Below are 24,347 nucleotides of genomic sequence, written 5' to 3'. Positions count from 1 at the left end.
GTCGGAACGTGAAAGAATCACTATCCTCATGATGCGTGGATGGGGTGATAACGAAAGATCGTTCTCTGATGTCGTTCGATTATTTAATGACACGTATCCGAACCGTCGAATTAATAAGTCCACTGTGTTAAAAACAATAGAACGTTTTAGACAAACTGGTAGCGTAAGAAATCGCTCTAAGTCAGGAAGACCATTGTCTGCAACCAACGAAGAAAAACAACTTGATGTTCTGCAGACATTTATTGAAGATCCCAATTCTAGTGTTCAGAGAGTCGCTCAAACTCACGATATTGCTCCCATGTCGGTTTGGAGAATTTTAAAGAAGAACAAGTTCCATCCATATAAATTGCAATACGTTCAAGAATTGCAAAACGGAGATGAGGAGCGTCGTATACATTTCTGTGAAAGAATGATGGCACTAATAGATGTCCGGCCCATCTTCCCTTATCAAATTGTTTTCACAGACGAGGCAACTTTTACCTTAACGGGAGAAGTTAATAATCAAAATTTTCGTTTCTGGTCAGATGAGAATCCGAATTGGGTGCGGGAAACTCACACACAACATCCACAAAAAATAAATGTATGGTGCGGAATAATAGATGGCTATTTAATAGGGCCGTTTTTTTTTGAAGAATATTTGAACGCTCAAAGGTATGAGAGATTACTTGTTGATCAAATAATTCCAGCCATACAGAATACTTTTCCAAATAATTTCCAAGAAATATGGTTTCAGCATGATGGAGCTCCTGCTCATTTTGGTGCAGGACCACGTCGTATTTTAAATGAGACTTTTCCGCTACGGTGGATAGGAAGAAGGAACGGAAATGAGGGAGGAGAGGATTGGCCACCTCGGTCACCAGATCTAACTCCTCTTGATTATTATCTATGGGGATATCTGAAGAGTAAGGTTTACAGAACAAAACCTAAAACCATTCACGAATTGATACAGCGAATAAGGGATGAAATGGCTTTGATACCTTTTGAAACGAATCGTAAAGTCATTTCTACATTCTACCAAAGATTAGCATATTGTCAGGAAGTAAATGGCAGCCACTTTCAGCATTTACTTTAACACATTGAAACACATTTGCAATCGTTTGGTGCAACCTAACCTGATCTCTGTATACACGCACCGCACGCACGCACACGCACACATTTCGAACAATTATTATGATAAATGAGCATCCACAAATTTATTTACTGTTTACTATGTCGATTGCTTTCCAGGTCTTTAAATGCTCGATTGTAATTTGGTTGGGTCTTTGCTTTTGCTGACTGGATCCACGACCGATCTTGCCTTAGTTAGCTGGATCACACACACAACAGATGCAAATCCGAGCGAGTAACCTCCATGTAGTACACCTTGGATAATGTTAATACCGGCGCTACTCTATCATTCAACCCTCATAACTCGCAAAGTACTTAATAAAAATGAACATTATTATAGTGTTTTGGAAAGCTCTTGAATTAAGCTATAAGAATATGCAATCAAATGTAGGGGGTGTCATTTAAAAAAGTCAATGTGACCTTGACCTGACCTTGACGACGCCATCCAAGGTCAAACTGATAGAATCAGTATATAGATCTTCTTAAACCCTACAACTTTTGTTGGAAACACTTTTCTGTAAAACGTATATTTTCCGAGATATTTAGGGGTTTCCACACTTTTGGTAGACCCTGTATAATATATCTTTCAACTTTAATAACATACCTAGGCTATAGAAATCGCAAAGAGTATATTGTCGATCACCTTCTTCCATCAAGCCGCCATATAAATATAAAATATTGTGTTTCATCACCATTCCAGCATTCATCCGTGGAGATGGAAAAAGTTTCGTCCCTCCATTATTTGCCACTGACGAAGAAGATTGATGAGGAAATGATGAAGAAATTGGCACTGTCGAGCCTATTGTCATCTATATATCAAAAAATCATATTAAATTTTTTCTTAATGATAGACTTTTTTAACTAATGATAGATTTTCTTTTAATTAATTTGGAATCAATATTTGCTTATACGAAAGAGATAATATTATATTCATGATTATTCACTTTTTTCCTCATTAATTTGAATGGACTTTGGATATATTATAAACAGTTAAAAATAAGGAAAACATACTTTTTATATGTGCGTTTTCTTATGTTTATGAGTTGAAACTTTCAAAGCTATTTTAATGTATTTTCTTTTGAATTGAATATCATGAAGAAACGAATGACATATAGAAAAATAATCTGTATTAAATTAGCCTCACCAGCGCTAAATAAATTCTAACTTAAAATTATATGTTAATTATGTGATAATTAAATGCTGAAGTCTAAAATTATATTTTGCACATCGTTTGAGAAAAAATCAAATTTATATTGAGAAAAGAGTAAAGAATTTAACATATTAAGTTTTTAAGAGAGTAATGATCTCTCAATAAAGAAGTATATGAAAAAAGCAGAGGTGGTAAAGGTTGACATTAGGGGACTCATCTCTGATGAGCTACATCTTGACATATGTTATCAAGTCACTGCCCTAAGTAATATACAAAAGATTTTAGCAGTCGCTTGTTGTTTATTAAAAAATTATAAACAAAAGAAGTTTTATGAATTTCACATAATTTTCGGACACCGTGTACACGCACCGGCAGGAGTGGTGTCCCGCTATGCTTGTACTGACGTCACATTCACAAAAGCGAAGCGCGCATGTACGCGAGCCGGGCAGCGGGAGAGAAAGCACAATAAAACATGATATCGAGTTAGAGGTGTCCGAACGAGAGAGTTCGAGCGAGACAGCTATATACCGCGCGGGATACCGCGCTGTCTCTATACGCGTCTCGCGCGCTTTAATATCGATATCGATATATTTTTTCTTTCTTTAACGGAGTTAAAATGCGGTTGAACCGCGTGCACCGGCATATTCATTCTATTAAATTAAATAATAATTATATTGTATAAAGTTAAAATTATAATTATTATTTAATTTAATAGAATGAATACGCCGATGCACGCGGTTTAACCGCATTGTAACTCCGTTAAAGAAAGAAATAAAAAATATATTAATATCGATATTAAAACGCGCGAGACGCGTATAGAAACAGCGCGGTATCCCGCGCGGTATATAGTTGTCTCGCTCGCACTCTCTCGTTCGAGCGCCGAACGAGAGAGACGGACACCTCTAACTCGGTATCACCCAGTAAGCAAAAAATCACCACAACGTTATTATAATGATATTCACTAACATAGTAATATTGTCAAGTATGTAGTTTTTAACATTGTATGCAACATCATTATGAACAAACTTTGACACCGATTTAGAAGTTTCGGTAATGTTGAAATAACATTTTCTATGTCGTTACAAGTAATATTGTATTAATGTTGTTTTAACATTCTGATAATGTTTCTCATAAAATTAAATCAATAATAAAATAACATTAATATCAACATCTACATAACTTAATATTAATATCACAATAATATTAATTCTAACATTAATTTAAGACTTTTAGAACTTTCACTGAAAAATCTGAGAACGAATATTTAGACATATCTCTAAAAATAACTTACAAGATATTATAACACACTGGAAGAAACATTTTTCTCTTCTTTCGTGCAGCACTATAACTCGCAAAAACACTGTAACTTACTTAATATGTGAGATCGTGTAAGAGCATGTGGCACGCTGGTAGCCGGCACGAGTATTCCGAAGTCAAAGAACAAAAAAATAAATCACGCATACGCAATAGAGTGTATACGCATATCTCACCGAATGTTGCTTCTCAGTAACGTATTAGGTGTCGTCATGCCCGTCACGAGAAAGAAATTAAGATATATTATGAAAAAAAAATAGTTTAAAGATATGTACGAAATAAATAATACGACGTTTAATAACAACGCGAACGAACTTGTAACTGGATGTTATATTTTTATTTATAATAAACATATTAATAACATAAAAACATTTTGACTAATGTTTCTAAAATATTTTATTAATATTTTAAGAGGGATGTTATTAAATAACATTTTTAAAATATTTATAAAACATAAATTAAAATAAAGTCGAAAGGAAAGCCCGTTATGTATCAAACAACAAGATAAGAAAACTGGCGTATCCGAGCCATAGCGGATGGTAATGTCTAAAAATACTTTAATTGTACGCGAAAATGTAAACGAGAACAAGGCATATGCATATATTTTACTTGGTGCATTTACCAAGATATATAGATTCTCATTTTTGAGAAATTCTATAAAACCCTCTTTACCCCCCTGAAGAGACGTAGACGAGAAAAATATCGGGGCGAAGTCGCTGAATCGGGAATCGAACCCGAGTCTTTCGCTTGTCGGGCGACTGCTCTTACCACTGAGCTATTCAACCCCACACCGATATCACTCTCGCCTATTTGTTTATAACTATGGAAAATGAAAAGCGATCTTTTCAGCCACGCGTGAATTAAACTAAAGTCAAAAGGAATTAGGCCCGTTATGTATGTGTTATAAATTAAAATATTTTTTAAATGTTATTAATATGTTTATTAGAATATTTTAAAAATATTTTTAAAATATTCTAATAAACGTATTAATAACATTTAAGAAACATTTTGACTAATGTTTCTAAAATACTCGTATTTTATTAATATTTTGAGAAGGATGTTATTAAATAATATTTTTAAAATATTTATAAAACATAAATTAAAATATTTTTTTAAATGTTATTAATACATTTATTAAAATATTTTTAAAATATTTATAAAACATTATATCATAATGTTTAGAAAATTTATATAAAATCAACATTTTAGAATGTTGATCAAATGTTTCTTGCTTACTGGGCATGTCTTATAATGCTTTCTCTCTCGCTCTTGTGCCGTGCGCAAAGGACGGAACATCGGAATGCCCCCCACTACTCTACCCCCCACTTTCTCTCCCGCTGCCTGGCTCGCGTACATGCGCACTTCGCTTGTGTGAGTGTAACGTCAGTGAGCGTCAGCATAGTGGGACACCATTCCTGCCGGTGCGTGTACAAGTAACAGACCTCTTGTTGCGTTGAAAGTTATAAATGTGAATAAATGTAAAGAAAAATGCAAAAAAAAAGGTAAATCAAAGGAAAATAAAAAAAGGTAAATAATTTAAATTTATATAGAATTTAATACAATTTAATACAATTAAAAAATATCAAATGTATGTGTACACAAACACATACGCGCGCGCGCGCGCGGGGGGTGCGAGAGGGGCCCCTTCCCGCAATCATCTCGCCGATAGGCAAGGTGAACCTCGCTTTATAACTTACAGCATATATCGATTGTGATTGAACTCTTCGTAATCGTCTTCCGCGCGCGCGCGTGTGTGTGTACACATACATTTGTGATATTTTTTAATTGTATTAAATGTATTTAAAATAATTATTTTTTATATAACAACTAAGTTATTGTGCATTTCTATTATAATCAATGTACTTGCTAATAAAGATATATTATTGACAATTATGTATTTATTCAGCATTATTATTGTTAATGGGATACAAATCTTTTATGTTACTTAAAATGGTGATCTTTTATGTTACTTAAAATAGTGATCTTGATAATATATAGAGGTCTGTTATTGTACACGGTGTCCGAAAATGATGTGAAATTCATAAAATTTGTTTTGTTTATGACTCTTTAATTAACAACGAGCGACGGCTAAAATCTTTTGCATGTTACTCAGGACAGTGACCTTGATAACATATGTCAAGTTGAAGTTCATCGAAGGTAAGTCCCCTAATATCAACCTTTACCGCAGAGACGTATAATAATTAAGTATTAATTTACCGCTCTAAGGAAAACATTGTTAAAGCATTTAAAATAAATTTTGAAAAATATTGCATACGTAAACTAAATAATTGAGTATATAATTCGGCTCTATGTATTTTAAACAACATAATAATTTAGTATCGAGCACTAGGAGCCCATAAACGCGGATGGCAATGCGTAAATTTTTACGAACATTAATTGTTCGCGAAAAAATTTTTAAGACATATGCACATATGCCAGGTTATAGATTCTCTTGGTTTGAGACTTCTATAACAACCCCTTTTACCCCCCTGGAGAGATGTAGACAGGAAAAATATCGGGGCGAAGTCGCTGAATCGGGAATCGAACCCGAGTAATCGGCAAGCGAAAGACTCGGGTTCGATTCCCGATTCAGCGACTTCGCCCCGATATTTTTCCTGTCTACATCTCTCCAGGGGGGTAAAAGGGGTTGTTATAGAAGTCTCAAACCAAGAGAATCTATAACCTGGTATATGTGCATATGTCTTAAAAATTTTTTCGCGAACAATTAATGTTCGTAAAAATTTACGCATTGCCATCCGCGTTTATGGGCTCTTAGTGCTCGATACTAAATTATGTTGTTTAAATAATTGAGTTTATGACAATATTTTTAGAAAAATTTAATTTATTTTAAATATATTTTAATAATTTCTTCGATTTTCTAATTAGCACCTAATTATTATGTTTTTGATTTTTTTTATATTACAATAGAACCTTGTAAACGAATTTTTATAATTCGGAAACTCCATAAAGATTTGATCCCTTTTATTTCAAAATAAAACCCTCCATAATTCGGAAAAACGTAGAATTTAATTTGAAATTTTTGACTGTATAAGGTGTCTCTTTGGTTCATAAAAAAGTTACACAGCACCGATTTTCTCGCTTGGATATGTTATAGAGAAGGTTGTCCTGAGTAATTTTCCGCAAAAAATAAGTGGGGACGGTATTAATTTAGAAGATATAACAAATTAAAGTTTTATAATGACGCTTCTACATTAACGCTTCTCTTAACCATTATAGATTATTATTAAGAACGTTGTATATTATGTATATGAGGTTTGTTTACATTGTAATGATCTATTTGACATTTTCCATAGTCATAAAAATTGTCAATAATCGATTTCACTTATTTTTCACAGTTCGCTAACAGCTGCGACTACACGAATTCCTAACCATTGTTGACGATAAAAATTATGATGCATCCCCGTTGCATTCTCTTAGTACATTCCGTTCCCGATCATCCACCAAAAGCTTACTGCCCGACAACAACGGCAGGGGTACATTGCGCCACATTTTTAATTTTTCAAAATTGCCGAGGTCGGCGAACCGCGCCAATAACAGCCGAAGATCGCCGAAGTACGACAAATAAGTCTCCGTGCCTGGCACCGCCGCACTCTCCCGAGCAAAAACCATTCCGCTTCCGTATCGTTTACCGCCGCTCGGTGGGGGCAATTCTGTTTGTACGTCGGCGCTGGCTAATTACTCGCGTATAAAAAGACCTTTGGCGGATTAATCATCACCATTCTTCGGCGATCCGCTCACACTGGTACAGTGCTGAGAAATTTCGATCTTAGACTGCTCTTGATAAAACAGCCTAGAAATCAAACATAAGCTGGAGAGAATTCCGCTTCAGTCGAGACATCTGATATAAACGGTTGCATTCCGTTACCTCTCATCTCCGAACACCGCACTAAGAATTAGAGCACACTTTGATTTAATCGAAAAATCTCGATTGTGGCTAGAAAATCCTAACACCTTGCAAATTACACAAGGTAAAGAGGAGAGCTATCTCTGACGAGCTACTCTCGGCACGGTGCATCCCTGCGATTTCATCCACCGCGATTTGCATCGTGCATTATGGGGAATAATTAAAAGATATTTCTGCTGACTACGAAATTCCCGTTTAAAGGACCGAATACATCGCTCAGCCGTTCAAAAACATGATCGCGCCGTTTTTTAAGTCAATACAGCAAACATCAAATGGTCGCACGCTCCAGGCCGTAAACAGTCTGCTTATATTGATGCTTTCTTAATATCGAAGCAACTGTCAAAATCTAATGAGAAATGTTATCGCAACAGGATTATTGCAAGCGATAACAAAGGCCTGCAAAATTTTTAAATTTGGTTACAAAAAACAGAGTAGTGAACTGATAGATTTTTGACGTTATAAAACTAATCATGCATGATTGTCCAATAAGCCATTTCAAGTCAACCGTGTTACCACAAATCAAAATTTGAATAAAAACATAAATTTGTAAACGTCGCCTGACATTTTTTGAAATTAAAAATAGCGGATTCAATATGGCGAACCGAGTCATAATAAAATTTAAGAGAATTTATCAAAACGTGTAACAATTGTATTAAATACGGTTTGTACACTTTCTTAAATATGGCTTCTAACTTTTTCTGACACCCAAACCTTACAGATATACAGTTTTTTTCAAATTTCAAGATGGCAGATTTGCCATATTGATGTCTATGTGAATTTTCTTTAAAAGAGTATTCTAGAAGCCGAATTTTTATGCTATTTTTATGAATTTAAAAAAAAAGTATAAGTATTTTGGAAATAAATTTTTCCCACATATTTATCCATACTTGAAGTATATATATTTCAAAATTTTTTTATTAAAAAATAATTATAAATAAGCAATGCGGTATACAAAATTAAATAAGGACATGAAAAAAAGTTGGTCCATAGCTCTTATGATGCCGGCTGTTGTGCTTATTTGAAACAAAAAACCAAAGACATTTTCAATTAGTATGAGTTTGGCTATATCAGATACCAAAATAAAAAAAAATATTAAAAATTTTTAAAATGATGTCACTTAGAAAATTAAATTTCGATTTTTACTATTTTTATTCAGCATTAAAGCATTGTAAAAAATAAAAAAAATATTTCAACTTGATTTTGATAAGAACTATAGGCATACATCCTGAAGATGTGCCCGATTCAATTGATCATCTGATTCTTGAGATATTACGCGAACCAATTTGAAAAACATGATTTCGATAAAAATGTGTAAAGCTTTCCGTACTGATTATATAGAAATAATTTTACTTAAAATCCATCAGCTAGCCCAAGACCATACAGGGAATTTTCCTCCTGCTTATAGAAATCTTGCTGAGCTGCTCTCTCTTCCCTGCGATTTATTCTCTGGTCTCTAGCGAAGTCAATTGAACGCCGTTCCGAGCGGGTGATATGAGTTTTGTTTCGAGAATTTGCGTACATTTCCGCTTGCTGGCCAATAGTCACTCTCATTATGTTTATAACATTCAAAATTGCCATAAATCCTTCATTGAAGATAATAATTGCCAGAAAAGTTGCTATTTCAACAATTTTTGCTCCATAATGAAAGTATTTTGGAGCAAAAGTCCAAATCAATGAATTCAAAGAATTTTCATTGTTATTTTGTTTTTATTCCTAAATAACGTTCCAGCAATTCGCTAACTGAACCTAACCGAAATGCCGACACAATGCTATATTGTGTGCTGCGTGACTCGAGCGCTGAGCGCGCGCCGGAGACCGCTCCCTATGAGGTGCTATAACTTTGTCAATTTTGTGAATCGGCCTAAATCTTCTTGCACACATATTTTCCATATTTACAAACTATGCAAAGAAAAAAAATCGATTTTTCGCCTCCCTAAAGAGAATACCCCCTTAATGTAAATTTTCTTATAATTTCATACTTTTATATCTCAACGAAAAAAATCGTACAGCGGCAATTGAAAATGGATTTAAGAGATGACGACTAGTATTATACAGTGCTACTGTCTGTTCGCGAGCGAATCCGACGGTGAGTGGAAATAGAAGGTCTTTCAGTGACAAAAGTGCGCCTCGTTTACACGAGAAGGACAGAACTTTATTATAGTCAAAATTAAAATAACAAGTGTTCAGTGCAGTGATTGCAATTCGCAACAACGAACGCACAGTAGGCCAGCAAATCCAAATTCTTGGCCAAAAACCAAGTATGAAATTTAAGTAACAGAAACTATTCACGTTTTTGTAGATACTATAGAGTACTTGAAAATCGACTCTAACGTACATATTCATCAATTAATATCATTGGGCGATACTTTGAAGTTAGAAAACTACATAAAATCAGTAATAGAAAGCATTGACTAAAATATATTTTCAAAAAATTTTGTCATATACAGTTTTTTTTTGTATTTTTGTATATAAATGTTGTTTATAAATGTTGAAAAAGAATAAAACAAGTAAAATAGCTATAAAGAAATATGCGACTTTAATGTGTCTAGTAAAATTTCTTCACCTGTAATTGTCAAACCTGTAAATCTCACTCACGCGTGAGATTTCTTTAAAAAAAAATTAAAAAATGAAAACGAGCAAAATTGAGCAGGCAATGACAATACACACATTTTATCGAATAAAATGATACTTCATTTTTCTCATTTGAGTGTGAAGTTCAAGTGTAGTGATAATCGACAATACGCATACATGGAAAATATCAATTTACGGGTGAAGAAATTTTACCAGACACATTAAAGTCACATATTTCTTTATAGCTATTTTACTTATTTTATTCTTTTTGAACATTTATAAATGCAAAAATACAAAAAAAATTGTATATGACAAAATTTTTCGAAAATATATTTTAGTCAATGCACTATGCTTCCTATTACTGATTTTATGTGGTTTTCTAAGTTCAAAGTGCCGCCAAATGATATTAATCGATAAATATATGTACGTTAGAGTTGATTTTCAAGTACTCTATAGTACTCTATATACCTACAAAAACGTGAATAGTTTCTGTTACTTAAATTCCATACTTGGTTTTTGGCCAAGAATTTGGATCTCCTAGTCCACTGTGGAGCGGTGCAACACAGTGAAAGCGGTTTTTGTACGCGATATCGCGAGCGGTGTAGCGAACTAAGCATTTTCTGAATTCGTAATCGATAATCGTAGTCAAGGCGAAATTGCGGTCGTTATAAGCGATTGATCAGCGGATTGACAAAAAAGATAGTGAAAGTCCGAGTGAGTAAGCAGTTGTATAACAAAATAGCGGTTTTTTAAAACGGTTTAACAAAGCGGTACTACGATCGGAAAATAGCAAACTGCGAAAAGTGCGAGACTTCGGAGTGCTCGCGTGCGGTGCCCGTTATATAGCGAACAGAATTTTGACCCCGTTGCGACGTGGACCAATAAATTTCATATTTTAGCGGTGACCTCAGAGCGCCGCGTACAATTGGCCGCCGATGAGGTCTGACGTCGATATTTTTGTGGTTGCCATGCGTGCGATCTTTTTTGCAATCAGCTGATCGTGACGTATGGGCGCGCATGCCCATGCGCTGCTTAGATTTCGTCGACAGTTGACAATGTTATTGTCAGTTTTGATGACAAGTGTTTGAGTGCTTGAGTGATCAAAAAAATAAATTTAACTCGAACGATCGAGTTTTTCTGATAAATAGAGAATTCGAGAAGTTTCTTGACGCCCGTTAATTTCGAATTCTCGGATTATAAAATGATTTTCGAACACTGTCAGAAATATTTCAAAAAATTAGAGTCTTTCATAATAAATTCATGAAATTTCCATTCACGAAATAGCCATTTTTGGACTATTTAATTATAAATTGCTCAAAAACCTGACCTGTGCTGGAGAAATCTACGACCAAATTGTTTGCAGCATCAAAAAATCTATCAAATTCACCTACTCTGCTTTTTGTAACTAACCTTCGCAGACCTGTATAATTATTAACACCGCGCGCAACCACTCATGTACCCTCGAGCTGACGCCCCGCATGCCTAATTGTATTATCGATACTTGATTTCTTACGAGCGTTTATATTGTTTCACGCAGTGTTGCCAAACGACTATAGTTATATTTATACGACTTTCATATTTTTTCTTAGATACGACCTGAAAGGATGTCGTACGCTATTTTATACTACTATTCAACTATGTACGACTATTTATACTACTATTAGCGCTTAATAGCAATTTTCGATAGAATCCTTATTACTCATGTGCGAGATGTGACATGCGACAGGAGATCATGCGATGTCCAATCAACTATTTGTTTTTATGGAAAGTGATAAGTTAATTGACTCTCTTGTGTGCATGCGTTTCCGCATCTTTTTTATGCGAATAGTAATGAATTTTAGAACGCAATAAAGTAATCCAAGTTCACCAAGTTCGCAATATATACAATTACAAATAATTCCATTATGCGATATATGTAGTATATTAAATAGGAATTCCCAAAAAAAAGAAAATGTTTATAATATTTGATAATTTATGATTATAATATTTAATTAATAATTTGTTTTGTTTATTTTTTAAATATATATGCAAATAATTATTATAATGTAATAAAATAATGTAATAAATTTTTACAATTTAGTTGTAGTAGTAGTAGTAGTAGTAGTATATTTATTGACTAATTTTATACAATTTATGTCAACTTGTCAAGATACATTTATTCATTTTATTTGCGTGTGTATTAGTTTTTTTTTTTTTTTTTTTATAATTTATTTCATCTCTTTCTTCCTTCTTCTTTCATTTCTAAATATTTCATTCTCCTATCTATTCTAATACATTTAATCAATCTTTGTATACCTATCTAAAACCTATCTTCTCCCTTCCAGGTATCCTCTCGCTCTCTCTCCTCTCTGCACTCCTTCCTCTCCACGTACTTATTGACTTTTCTGAATTTCTTTTTCTCTTTTTTTTATTTTCCACCTATTATTTCCTTTCTTTTCTCCTCTTCCTTCCGTTTCCACAGTACTTCCTTCATCCTTCCTAGACTTCTTTTTTCTCCTTCTAGTATCTCTCTCCACTTCCCATTTTTATTTTTAACCTTTCCACAGTTTTCAAATACATGCTCGTAGCTTTCCTCTTCTTTGCCGCATAATTTGCACAATCTTTCCTCTTCTTTTAGCCAGAACATGCACTTTCTGCTTTCATTTCCTGTTCTAAACCTAGCCACCGTACTTAATTCATCTTTTCTTAGTCTTTGGCCTCTCTCCATATATCTCCTTCCGTGTTCTTCCAAGAGTACCTCCCTGATCTCTTCTGCGTATCTTGAATCCTTTATCCTTTCTTCTCTATAATTTGTCTGTATTTCCCTGCCTTTCTCCTCCAATCTTTGCCACACTGACTCTTTCCTACCTTTATTTTCCCAATACTTTTCTATTGACCATCCTCTTTTCTTCAAGAATTCTCTCTTGTCTTCTTGGCTTTTTTCTTCTCTTCTTCTCTCTTGTATTTTCCCAGCATTCTCCCAGGATCGTGTTTCTTTCTTGTTTTTCCAACTTTTCTTCATATTTTAATGCTCTTTTTCCTGTCTTAATTATTAAATCATCCCTGTTTGTTTCTTTCATCACTATGTAATCCGGTGTATTCTTGTCAAGCTTTAGCACCTATTTAATATATTTCCTTTGTATTCTTTCCTTTCTTTCCACCCCCAAATTTCGGCTCCATACATCATTACTGATTCTATTAGTGCATCGAATAATCTCATCCTTTTATCCCAATCTTCTTTAAATTTCCTCTCTCCTATGCTCCAAATTCTTCCTACTACGCTTTTAGTTTTACCTTCTAGCTTCTTAATTTGTCCTTCATCACTGTTGTTGCCCTTCATTATGTATCCCAGATATGTAAAGTCTTTCACTTCTTCTATTACTTCCTCTTTCCATTTGAATTCTAATCTGGTTCTCCTTCCTTGTCCTTTTCTGAACACCATTATCTTTGACTTTTCCGTATTCAATTCCAAGCCTTTTTTTTCCAAATACTTTCCCAATCTCTCTATCATCTCTTTTAGCCCTTCTGGCGTAGTGGACATTAGTGCAACATCATCTGCATATGACAGTGAGTAAATTTTCTTTCTCCCTAATACTACGCCTCCTTCTTGTACTTTTTTCATCTCCTCTTTCAAATCCGCAAGGCTCACATTGAACAAGGTCGGGCTGAGGGGACATCCTTGTCTGATTCCTTTCTTCAGTTCCATTGATCCTACTCTTTTCTCCTTTATCTTTATTGTGCTCTTTGTTCCTGTATATATGTCCCTTATTCTTTCCGTTATATTTTCTTCTATACCTATTTTCTCCAGCATGTTCCAAATTTCTTCCCTTTTTAGTCTGTCAAATGCTCCTTTCATGTCTGCGAATAGCACGTATAACTTTCCTTTTTCTCTTTTTATTGATTCATTTATCGCATTCTTTAGGATATATACCGCATCAATTGTGCCTCTTTCCTTCCTAAATCCTAATTGAGTCTCACTAAGACCTTTTTTCTCTTCTAAATTTTTACTTAACTTTCTTCTTATTATTTCTGTATAAATTTTATAACCCGTGTCCATCAACGTTATTCCTCTATAATTTTCCGCTTTTTTCTTGTCTCCTTTTTTATATATCGGTGTTATTATACCTTCCTTCCATTCTTTTGTTAACTTTCCTCCATTCCACATTTTATTTAAAATTTCCTTCATTTTTCCTCTTAGCTTTCCAATTCCGTAGATCCATGCCTCGTTACCTATTCCGTCTGGCCCTACTGCCTTCTTCTTGTTTAGCTTCCTTATTGTCACTTCAATTTCCTCTTCTGTAATCTCTTCTGTTATCCTGCAATCCGCTCCTCTGCTTCCGCCTTTTTCCAGTTTCTCATTGGTCACCTCCTCAGTTCTCTCTCCCTCCTCACCTATATCTATTTCTGTTCCTCCTAACTGTTTTGTAAAATGTTTTATCCAATCTTCTCTTCTTATGTTTTCGTCTATTCCTTCTCTTCTTTTCCTATTTTGATTTACGATTTCCCAACTTCTTCTCCGTTTTATCCCTTCTCATTTCTTCTATAATTTTTTCTCCTTCCTTCTCTAGCTTCTCCTTCAGTAGTTTCTTGTATTCTTTTCTTGCTTCATAAAATCTCTTCTGCCCTTTTCCTTCCTTCTTACAGAGCTTTAGTAAATTCTTCAGTTCTCTCTTTTTCTGTCTGCATTTCTTATCGTACCATCTTTCTTTCCTAACTTTTTCTTCGATTGTCTTTTTTGGTATAGCTTTCCTTATTATTTCTTTTAGTTCTTTCCAGTTTTTTGCCCTAACTATTTCTTCTTCCTTTAGGTTTTCTTGATATTTTCTGATTCCTTCCTGTGTCCAATTCGTTATTTCTTTCCTTATCTCCTTTCTCCTCTCTTCTGTTTTTTCCTTCCATGTTACTTCTATTGGCATATGATCTGACTCTATTTTTTCTCCAATTTTCATGTGCTGTATAATTTCTTTCCCGCTTATATTCGTTAACAGGTAGTCAATCGTTGTCATACCTCTTGGGCCTATATATGTAAATTCTCCTTCTTCGTCTCCATTCATGTTACCGTTTGCTATATATAATCCATTATTTCTTACTTCCTCCAACATTTTTTCTCCTTCTTTGTTAGCTGTTTTATCCCTTGATTTTCTATTTCTTTCCTTTTCAATTTCGCTTCTTAGGTTGAAAGTTTCTTCTTCCTCTAGCCATCCTTCTTCTTCTCCTATCCTCGCATTGAAATTTCCTCCAATTATAGTTATCGTCCTCTCATTGTCTTCCAAAACTTTCTTGATTTCTTTCCAGTTTTCCTTTTTCTTCTCATTCATGTATGTGACAATTATCCTGTAGGTTTTTTCCTTCTTTTTCACTTCTACTGCTATTACTTCTTCTGTCGCTCTTAATCTCCTTTGTGCGTCCATTAATCCTCTCCTTATGCCTAAGATTATTCCTCCCTTCGCTCTTCCTTTCTTATTATCTTTTCTTGCTTCTACGCATTCTATATCAAAATCTTTAAGCTTTTCTTTAATCCACTCTTCTTTTTCTTTTATCCAAGTTTCTACTAATCCTATTATATCAAATCTCTTTATATACTCTAATTTATCCTCCTTATTCTCTGTCATTCCTGCTATATTCCAAATTACCATTTTAATTTCTTTCTTGTTTTTCTTGCTGTATTTCTTTCTTCCCTCTTTTTGTATCTTCCTCCCTTTTTCGAAAAAATTTTCCTCTCCATTCATCGAACCTGTGTTCTTCATTTTCTACTATAATTTTATTATATCCTACTCTTACGTTCTTACCTTCATCTTTATATTCTCGTGCCTTTTTCCATACTATTTCTATGTTCCTCCTTTCTTTGAATGTGAGATCGTGATCTATGTATATTTTGGTTCCTTTTAGTCTGTTTTTATTCTCCATAATCTTTTCCTTTTCTTCTCTGCTGCTGCACTGCGCCCCTACTAATCCTCTTCTTCCTTTTATTATCCAAATCTTTATCAGCCTGGTTTCTATCCCTAACTCCTTCTTAAGCCATTCTTCCACCATTTCTTTTCTTATCTCCTCTTTTATATTTATTCCTGTTATAATGATGTTTTTCTTCCTTATTTCCCTGTTCCATTCTTCCACCTTTTTTCCTCCATGTCCTTATCCTGACTCTTCTTTTCTTTCTTCTCCTCTTGTTTCCTCTCTTGTTCCTCATCCTTTCTCTCCACCTCTTCCATCTTCTTTATTTCCTCTTCAACCTTTTGCATCGCTTTTTCTATATTTTCCATCTTCTTTTTCTCTTCTTTTTTTTCCCTTGCCTTCTCCTCCTCTTCTTTTTTATCTTTTTCTTCTATCCTCTCTATTAATTCTTTGATCTTTTCCTCCGTGTCCTGCATCCTCTTCTCCATTTCCTCTTTTGTCCACTTTTCTTATTAATGCCTGAGCCTCTTGTCTTTCTTTCCTTATCTCCTCTCTCTCCCTTCTACTTTCCCTCAGTTTGACCATTATCTTTTCCATCAAGTTCTCCTCCATCTCTCTCTCTCCCTCAGACCGCTCCTTCTCTGAATTCAACTCTGTTTTCTCTCCCCACTCTTCGTTTGGTGCATCGATTTCCTGTGCTGTCACAGGATTTTCTCTTTCTGCTTGAACTATTCTGTCTTTTCTTGGTGATCTGTTTAATTTTTTCCTATTTTCAGACTCCCTCAGCAAATCTTCTACTGTCTCCTCTTCTTCTTTTTTTTTGTTCTTCCCTTCTTCTTGCTTCTCTTCTTCTTCGCACTTTTTTTTCCGCAGGTCCTTATTCCCTTCCGGGCTTTCCAGTATTTTCCTTTTGCTTGAATTCCTATTCAAAAACTCACTAATATCTCGTGTGTATTCTGCCCCCTTTCTCGGTCTTCCCCTCCTTCTTGCACTTCCCTCCCCCGCAGTGAATGAGTTCGCTCTTTTCCCTCTTTCCACTAACGGTGTTCCGAACGTCTCTTCCTCTTCATCTTCTTCTCCTCTGGTTACTTCCTCCTGTTCCTCGTTCCTTGTTTCGTTCTTCCTCGGTGTCTCTTCCCCGTCTTCACTCTGCATACTCTATGACCATCGAGGCCTTTTCCTTGTGTGTTAGGCTTGAGGTTGAGGTTCTTCACCTCGCCTCACTTTCCTCTCTATATCCTTCCTGCTCTATGGCCGGATTCGGGCCTTCCCTTGTGAGTCAGGTCCCAATCCCGCCTTTTCTCCTACCTCGTTGTTACTGTCTATCTTCTTCTGTCTTATCTTCCTCTCTTTCTTCCTCTCATTTTCTTCCTTGCTCCTTTTACACCTTATTATTAATCCTTTACTCCGCCACTTCCTTCATCCTTTCATCGCCTTTTCACTTGATCAGCTCCAAAATCAGAACAAAATCACTAAAAAATTCCGACTAGGATTGTAGCCTCTGGGCTAAGAATATTCGCATATGAGGCTTGCAAAAGGCCACGTCATGCTTCAACGTCGTTGGGCGCGTATGATGTATTTTAAATAATTCTTATTTCAACGGAGTTTAACATATCCAATTTATATACCACAGAATTCGCAATAACTATTCACAGTCAGTGTCCAGTTTTAGACAAAAAGAATTCACTTTATACTTCACAATATGCACTCAAAAGCGGAGCTCCTCGACACACGTCCACACGCCACGACCTCCAAATCTCATCCCCACAATTTAGTTGTATTTTTACCTAAATTTCATTATAACAACATATATTATCTTAAAAATTACTTACTTATCTATAAATTAACAAATAATTTTCACATATTGAATTAAAATATTTACTAGTATATACATGTATAAAAGACATTTCTTTTTAATTTCTAATACATATAAATAAATTTTAGAGTTTTTTATTTAATTTCAATAAATGTTACATATATTATTCTATTATTTATGATTATACCTTTATTAATAGAATAATTATCGAATTAAAATTTTAAAAAACATACTATGAAAATAATTTATTATCAAAATTCAACTACAATAATTTTTAAATAATAAAACATTTTTTTATTAAATTCTATTATATTTTTTGTTATATATGTTACAAAAATTCAGAAATTGTTATATATTGTTACGCCCGCGGCAAGGATAGATATCGAAGGCGCGCTAAAGAGATCAGCCGCTCGCGAGACGCGCGAAATAAATAAACACTTCTAAAAAGAACTAAGAACTTTAATGCACAACACAGAACACAGAAGCGTAACCACAGAATGTTAACACACAATAATAATAACACGGATCGGCTCGATACAAATACGCGTCCGCACAACTTGACAGCTGGGATCAAATTCAAATGACAGACGCCGCCAACAACCTCTCGACAACCAGATGCCCCCGCCAATCGGCGCCGTCCCGACGAACACGGACATCAGGGGCGCAACAATATTATTGTTTTGTTTTGTTTTGTTTCATTATATGTCATATAATAATTTAAAAGCATGCTTCTTTTAAAAAATTAATAATACGACTATTTGTACTACTACTTATCAAACTGATATAATATACTATTGTTTCTCTAAGTTAGTACTTCTTTCTCCAGTATCTGGCAATATTGGTTTCACCGCGTCCTGTCATATGCGCTTGTTGTATACCTGTCACCACGTACACTATACAAGGTGTCAGAAAATATTTTGCAGTTCCGAAGTGTGAAGATAGATTGGCTCAAATTAAGAAGGAAGGTTTTATACTATTTTGCGATATTTGCAATAATTAAAGAAAAATTAATTAAAGAAGATCGGCCAATGCGCATGGCTAGAAGCACATAACGGCGAAGGCGGTCTGACTGTAACATAATGGCAACGCGCGGCAAAGCAGTGGGGGGATGGGGACGGGAGGAACCTTTGTTCCTACACATTCGTCGCTCCTCTCCTCCTCAATCACCGCTTCACCGCGCGTCCCCATTATGTTACAATGAGACCGGCTTCGCCGCCGCATACTTCTAGCTACGCTCATTGGTTGAGCTTCCTTCTTAATTTGAATCAATACATCTTCACACTTCGGGACTGTGAAAAATTTCCTGACACCCTATATATTGTGTACACCAACAAGAGTAGTGTCCCGGGTATGTATATGTGGCCGAAGTCATACACACACGCGCGAAGCGCATACATAGCCAAGAATTTATTATTTCATTAAATTTTATCTTTTTATATAGTTTAATTATTATTTAATTTAATAGAATGAATTCCGACCTTTAATACACGCGATTAAGCCACATTTCTTAAAGAAAGAAAAGAAAAGTATGCATATCGATACTAGAGTGCACGAGACACATATAGAAACAACGCGATATCCTAGCACGGTATATAGCTGTCTCGCACTCTCTCGTTCGAGTGAGAGAAACGGCTATAGAACATCTCTAACTCGGTATCATGTCTTGTAATGCTTTCTCTCTCGATCTTGTGCTGTGCGTGAAGGATGCATCGGAACGCACTTTAACTCCACTTTCTCCTTCGCTGCCCGGCTCACGTACACTAAGCGACGATTATTTCCTAGGCGGAGCAAGGGAAGCGGACTAGAATTGGCCAATCAGCAACTGCCGCGTTGCCGGCTCTGATTGGCCAGTTCTACGCTCCCCTTGCTCCATCTAGGAAAGAATCGCTTACTGTACATGCGCGCTTCACTTGTGTGAGTGTGACGTCAATGAGAGTCAACATAAGCATACCGGAACACCAGTCCTGCCGGTGCGTTTACATTCACACGTGCTTTCAAATATAGTTATACACATAATGATTTTCGCACATACACTGCGCTCACGCGTAAACATACATACACACGCATACACAACTTTCATTGTACATTTATATAGAGTGTTCCTATGTCCCAGAATTTGCGGATATGGAATGCATAGCGTGAGTGTTCATGTTATAGAGACTACACACATTCCTGTTAAATCACAACTTAGTTTATTTTGATTTAGTTAACAGTACAAATATTGATTATCAATCTCAGTCTGACAACGTATCTGTTGATGTCTTTCGATTGATTCTCAATCTATCGATCTTGACTTAAAGCCTGATCCACAATATCTCCCCTCTTAATTGCACCTTGCCATAAAACTAAACTAAATAGTACATGTTCTTAACTTAAAACGTAAATTACATTTATTTATACTTTTATCTAAACTTATCAATATTTATTAACATTATTATTATTACTACCCTACTTTATATAATCTTTAAGTTTGTCTGGTTTTATGGTTAACTGTCCGTCCCGCCTTTGTTACGTATAGTGAACCCCAATGCCTGTTTTCATTAGATATAATTTTTTTTGTTTAGCTACCGAGGTACTAACTATATTATCATTATCTTCCGTTCTTTGCATTGACATATTCATTTTATCTTTATCAGACACTTTTTCTCTAAGAGTTATATGACTACTATAGACTCCACCTTTTTCTCCTTGAACCACAAACGATCTCGGAGTGGATCCAATTGTTTAAATTGCTTAAATTGTTCCTGGAGTCCATGTTGCCTTTGGAATCTTTTGAAATAACACTGATTCTCCAACTTTTTGAATTTTGTTTCTTTTCTAGCTGTTTTGTCATAGTATTGTTTTGATACAATTTTATTTTGTTCTAATATTATTTTATCCTTCTTATATGTTATTTTGGGAATTAATGCTTTGAATGAACACGGAATATTAGTTCTTAAATTTCTACCCATTAAAATAGAAGCAGGAGAGTGGACATTGTTACGAGGAGTATTTCTTAAAATCAAAAAGAGCTAAATATGGATCTTCTCCAGCATCGAATGCTTTCTTAAACAGTTTTTTAATTGATTTAACCGCGCTTTCTGCTAACCCATTGAATTTTGGGTAATGAGGACTCGACATAATATGGGTAAAACTCCAGCTTTTTGTAAATTTCTTAAATATTTCTGAATTAAAGCATAACGCTCCATCCGTATACAATATTAAGGCTATCCCATGTCTAGCAAAAATTGTCTTTAATTTCTCAATGACTGTTGAACTTTTCAGATCGCTAAGCGATACTACCTCAGTAAAATTTGACACTGAATCTACCTAACCTAACCACTATATAATATTTTTGATTTAACTCAAATATATCACAGCCTATTTTTGCCCATGACAACTCCGGAACCTTTTGTACTTCATTATCTGTTTAATTTGATTATTTTGAAATTTCTGACAACTTTTGCACGACTTAACATATTTTTTAATGTCCTGATTTATTCCCCTCCAATATATGGTCATTTCTGCTCTTTTTATACCAGGATGATTCTATTTATACCAGGATGACCCGTATGTCACTTATTCAGCATATAATTCTTTAACGCTGCTGGCATTAAAATTCTATCTCCTCTAAAAACTATTTCTTTAATTACTACTAATTCATCTTTAAATTCGAAAAACGGTTTGATCTTCTCCTCAACATTTGTTAGCTCCTGTCGAGATGTGTTGCTTTAGCTTCGTTACTAAAGAATCTTCTCTCGTCTATTTTGAAATTAGTTTCCAATTATCCATTGTTACTGGTAAATTTTTAATGAGCATTGCTATTTGCTTGTCCTCATCAATTCAATTTGACTGTCACAATTAGTTATAGAAAAATCTCTAGATAAAGTATCTGCAATATACATATATTTTCCTGGAACATGTTTAATGATCAGACGAAACGGTTGAAGTTTTAACATCATTATTTGTAGCCGCGTTGGAACTTTGTGTAAAGGCTTACTGAAAATACCAATTAAGGATTTATGATCTGTTTCTACTTCTACTGAATTTCTTTCCCAGATATATTGTCTGAACCTCACAACTCCAAAACATATTGCTAATAACTCTTTCTATCTGCGAATATCTCGTTTGAACTTCTGTCAATGCTCGTGAGGCATATGCAATGGGCTGACCCACTTGAATCATTGTGGCGTCCTGTTGAACTAGAATCCACTGAGCAATTTTTCTTGGATATTTTTGTTTCGTATCCCACTGATGAACACATCTTTAACCAGACTATTTCTTAACTCTTCTAACTCGCAGGATAAGCTCAAATTTTTCAGAGTAGCCATATAATGCTCATATGCTTTAGTCTTCTTGTCGTCGATTGAAAAATACATACCGTAGATATGTCACATTTGTTGACGGCACGTAATATTCCTCCAAATTTTTCAATACTATATTCAACTTTTTTTTTGTCATCATTTAATGCATTATCATTAAATGATGCATCATTTAATTGAAAAGACTCAAATACCTCTACTGCCTCATCTCCCGCCGAATGTAATAATATGGCAACTTTTCTACCTTCCGTCGCTGCCTGATGATAAACATCAATAAATGTTGAACTGTTGAACTGTCTCTTGAATTTTTTCCAGTTAATTGCCATATCACCAACCATACACAGTGGTGTCAGAGATCCCATTGTAATTGTTTCCATCGCACTTATTTTTAGGTTAGGTCTCTTTCTCTACTATTTTCACTATTTTCCTTAGGTTTAAATCGCTGCCACTATGTTATATGTTATGTGTTATAGGGACTACACACATTCCTGTTAAATCACAATTTAGTTTATTTTGATTTAATTAACAGTACAAATATTGATTATCAATCTTAGTCTGACAATGTATCTGTTGATGTCTCTCGAATGGTCTTCGATCTGTCAATCTTGACCTAAAACGTGACCCACAACAGTTCGTATCAAAACAAACAACTTTTTTGACAAAATTGTGTTTGAGACATAAAGGAAGAATTTAAATCTAAATAAATTACATCTCCAGTTTTACAAGTTACATTTACTTTTATCATTTACTTTATTATTAATTTAATTAAATTGAATTAGTCCTTCGCTATATAAGATATAACTACGAAATAATATATATTACATTAACATATATTATGATATAACATATGATATATATGTCATTTTAGAAAAAAATTGTAATTAACTTGCCGATAATATTGTTATTTAGCACCTGTAATAATCAATTTTATTGCATTTATAAAACATTAATAAAAGTAAGCGCAAATCTTGTGCAGTTTCTGTTGTCAATTTGCCATCAGGTTACATGCTCGGTTTCTACTGACAATCTAACATCAAATTGCATGCGCAGATCCTGCTCGGTTTCTGCCGACAGTCTGTTGACAGGTTATGTTGTACAGACTCTGTCGCCAAAACAAAAGCTTAATGCAGACACAGATGGCTACGGTTCTATGGGATTTTGATCGAATTGCTACCAATCTGCCGCCAATCTAACATTTTGCTTACTGGGTTATTTCACTATTTTGCTAAAGGTTTTACAAGAATTATGTATAATATTTAAATTCGCTATTTTCAATGCAATATACTTAATGAAAAAAGGTTTTTTAATTGATATCATTGAAGCAACGATTGAAAATAAAATAAGTACATTAAATAACATGCGAATAATTTTAATCTAAAATTATTATTCCAATGTCCTAAATAATTTTTGGTCCTGAGACAGGTTGATTAAATGTTTTAAAGCATATGTTCGAAAAGCAAACTTTCCATTTGAATATACATATTCATTCTGCGAATAAAATTTTCTTGTTCTTTCGATGATATCAATTAAAAAATCTTTTCTTAATACGTTGTATTGAAAATAGCGAATTTAGATGTCATATGTATAATATTTGTATAATCTTTAGCGAAATAGTAAAATAGCGTACACGCTCAAACGCTACATATGCCGTGCGTTTGTTTTGATATGAAAAATCACGGTGTGCATTTCGCAGCCGCGAATTCTGATACATCCTGTATGTCATGTAATTGGGGACATTTAAACTGCGTTTCTACACACACGCGCGCGCGCGCGCGCGCACACGCACACGCGCGCGCACACACACACACACACACACACACACACCCAAAAACTTAATAAATTCATTTTATTTTCTTTTGATAATTGAACGTGTTTTTTTTTTGCTATTGCCAGTCTGAACTTTGATCCCGATTGCGGTTATCCGACAAACTCGCGAAGCTGCGCGCGCGACCGTGACTAAATAAATACATAGATTTATAGATTTTCTTATTGATCGGTGTAACGCAGATCTCAATTAAATCGTGAGCGTATATTTTTCATATGTCATCTGGTACAATGTGAAAAACATAGGCATAAAAAACGACGAAGAATATGGTGTAATTTTAGAATAGTCCTTCATAACTCATGATTTTCACATTCACTATGTTTTGCAAAGTACATACGTGGATAGAGTGGGTTCCGCCCCCTTCCCCCTAAGGGGAGCTCCACTTTCAGAAGATATAACTTAATCCAAACCTATTTTTGATTTCAACTAAATCTCAATTGTAAATCAAAAATAGGTTTAGGCTAAGT

General features: G+C 34.6%; 1 protein-coding gene and 1 non-coding gene across 2 annotated transcripts in view; both read right to left on the bottom strand.

Annotated features, from left to right (window-relative positions):
• LOC105250006 overlaps nt 1–24,347 on the bottom strand; it is a 119,334-nt gene that overhangs the window by 21,508 nt on the left and 73,479 nt on the right. Inside the window, exon 6 of the mRNA XM_025414112.1 lies at nt 1,654–1,916. Coding sequence (XP_025269897.1) covers nt 1,654–1,916 — 263 coding nt within the window. The remainder of the gene's footprint in view (nt 1–1,653; nt 1,917–24,347) is intronic.
• Trnav-gac lies at nt 4,285–4,356 on the bottom strand. The gene has a single exon. It is a non-coding gene; the product is annotated as a tRNA-Val (tRNA).

This window comes from Camponotus floridanus, unplaced genomic scaffold (assembly GCF_003227725.1).
Source record: "Camponotus floridanus strain SB8 unplaced genomic scaffold, Cflo_v7.5 scaffold110, whole genome shotgun sequence".
NCBI lineage: Eukaryota > Metazoa > Arthropoda > Insecta > Hymenoptera > Formicidae > Camponotus > Camponotus floridanus.
This window is presented reverse-complemented; position numbering and strand designations above follow the sequence as displayed.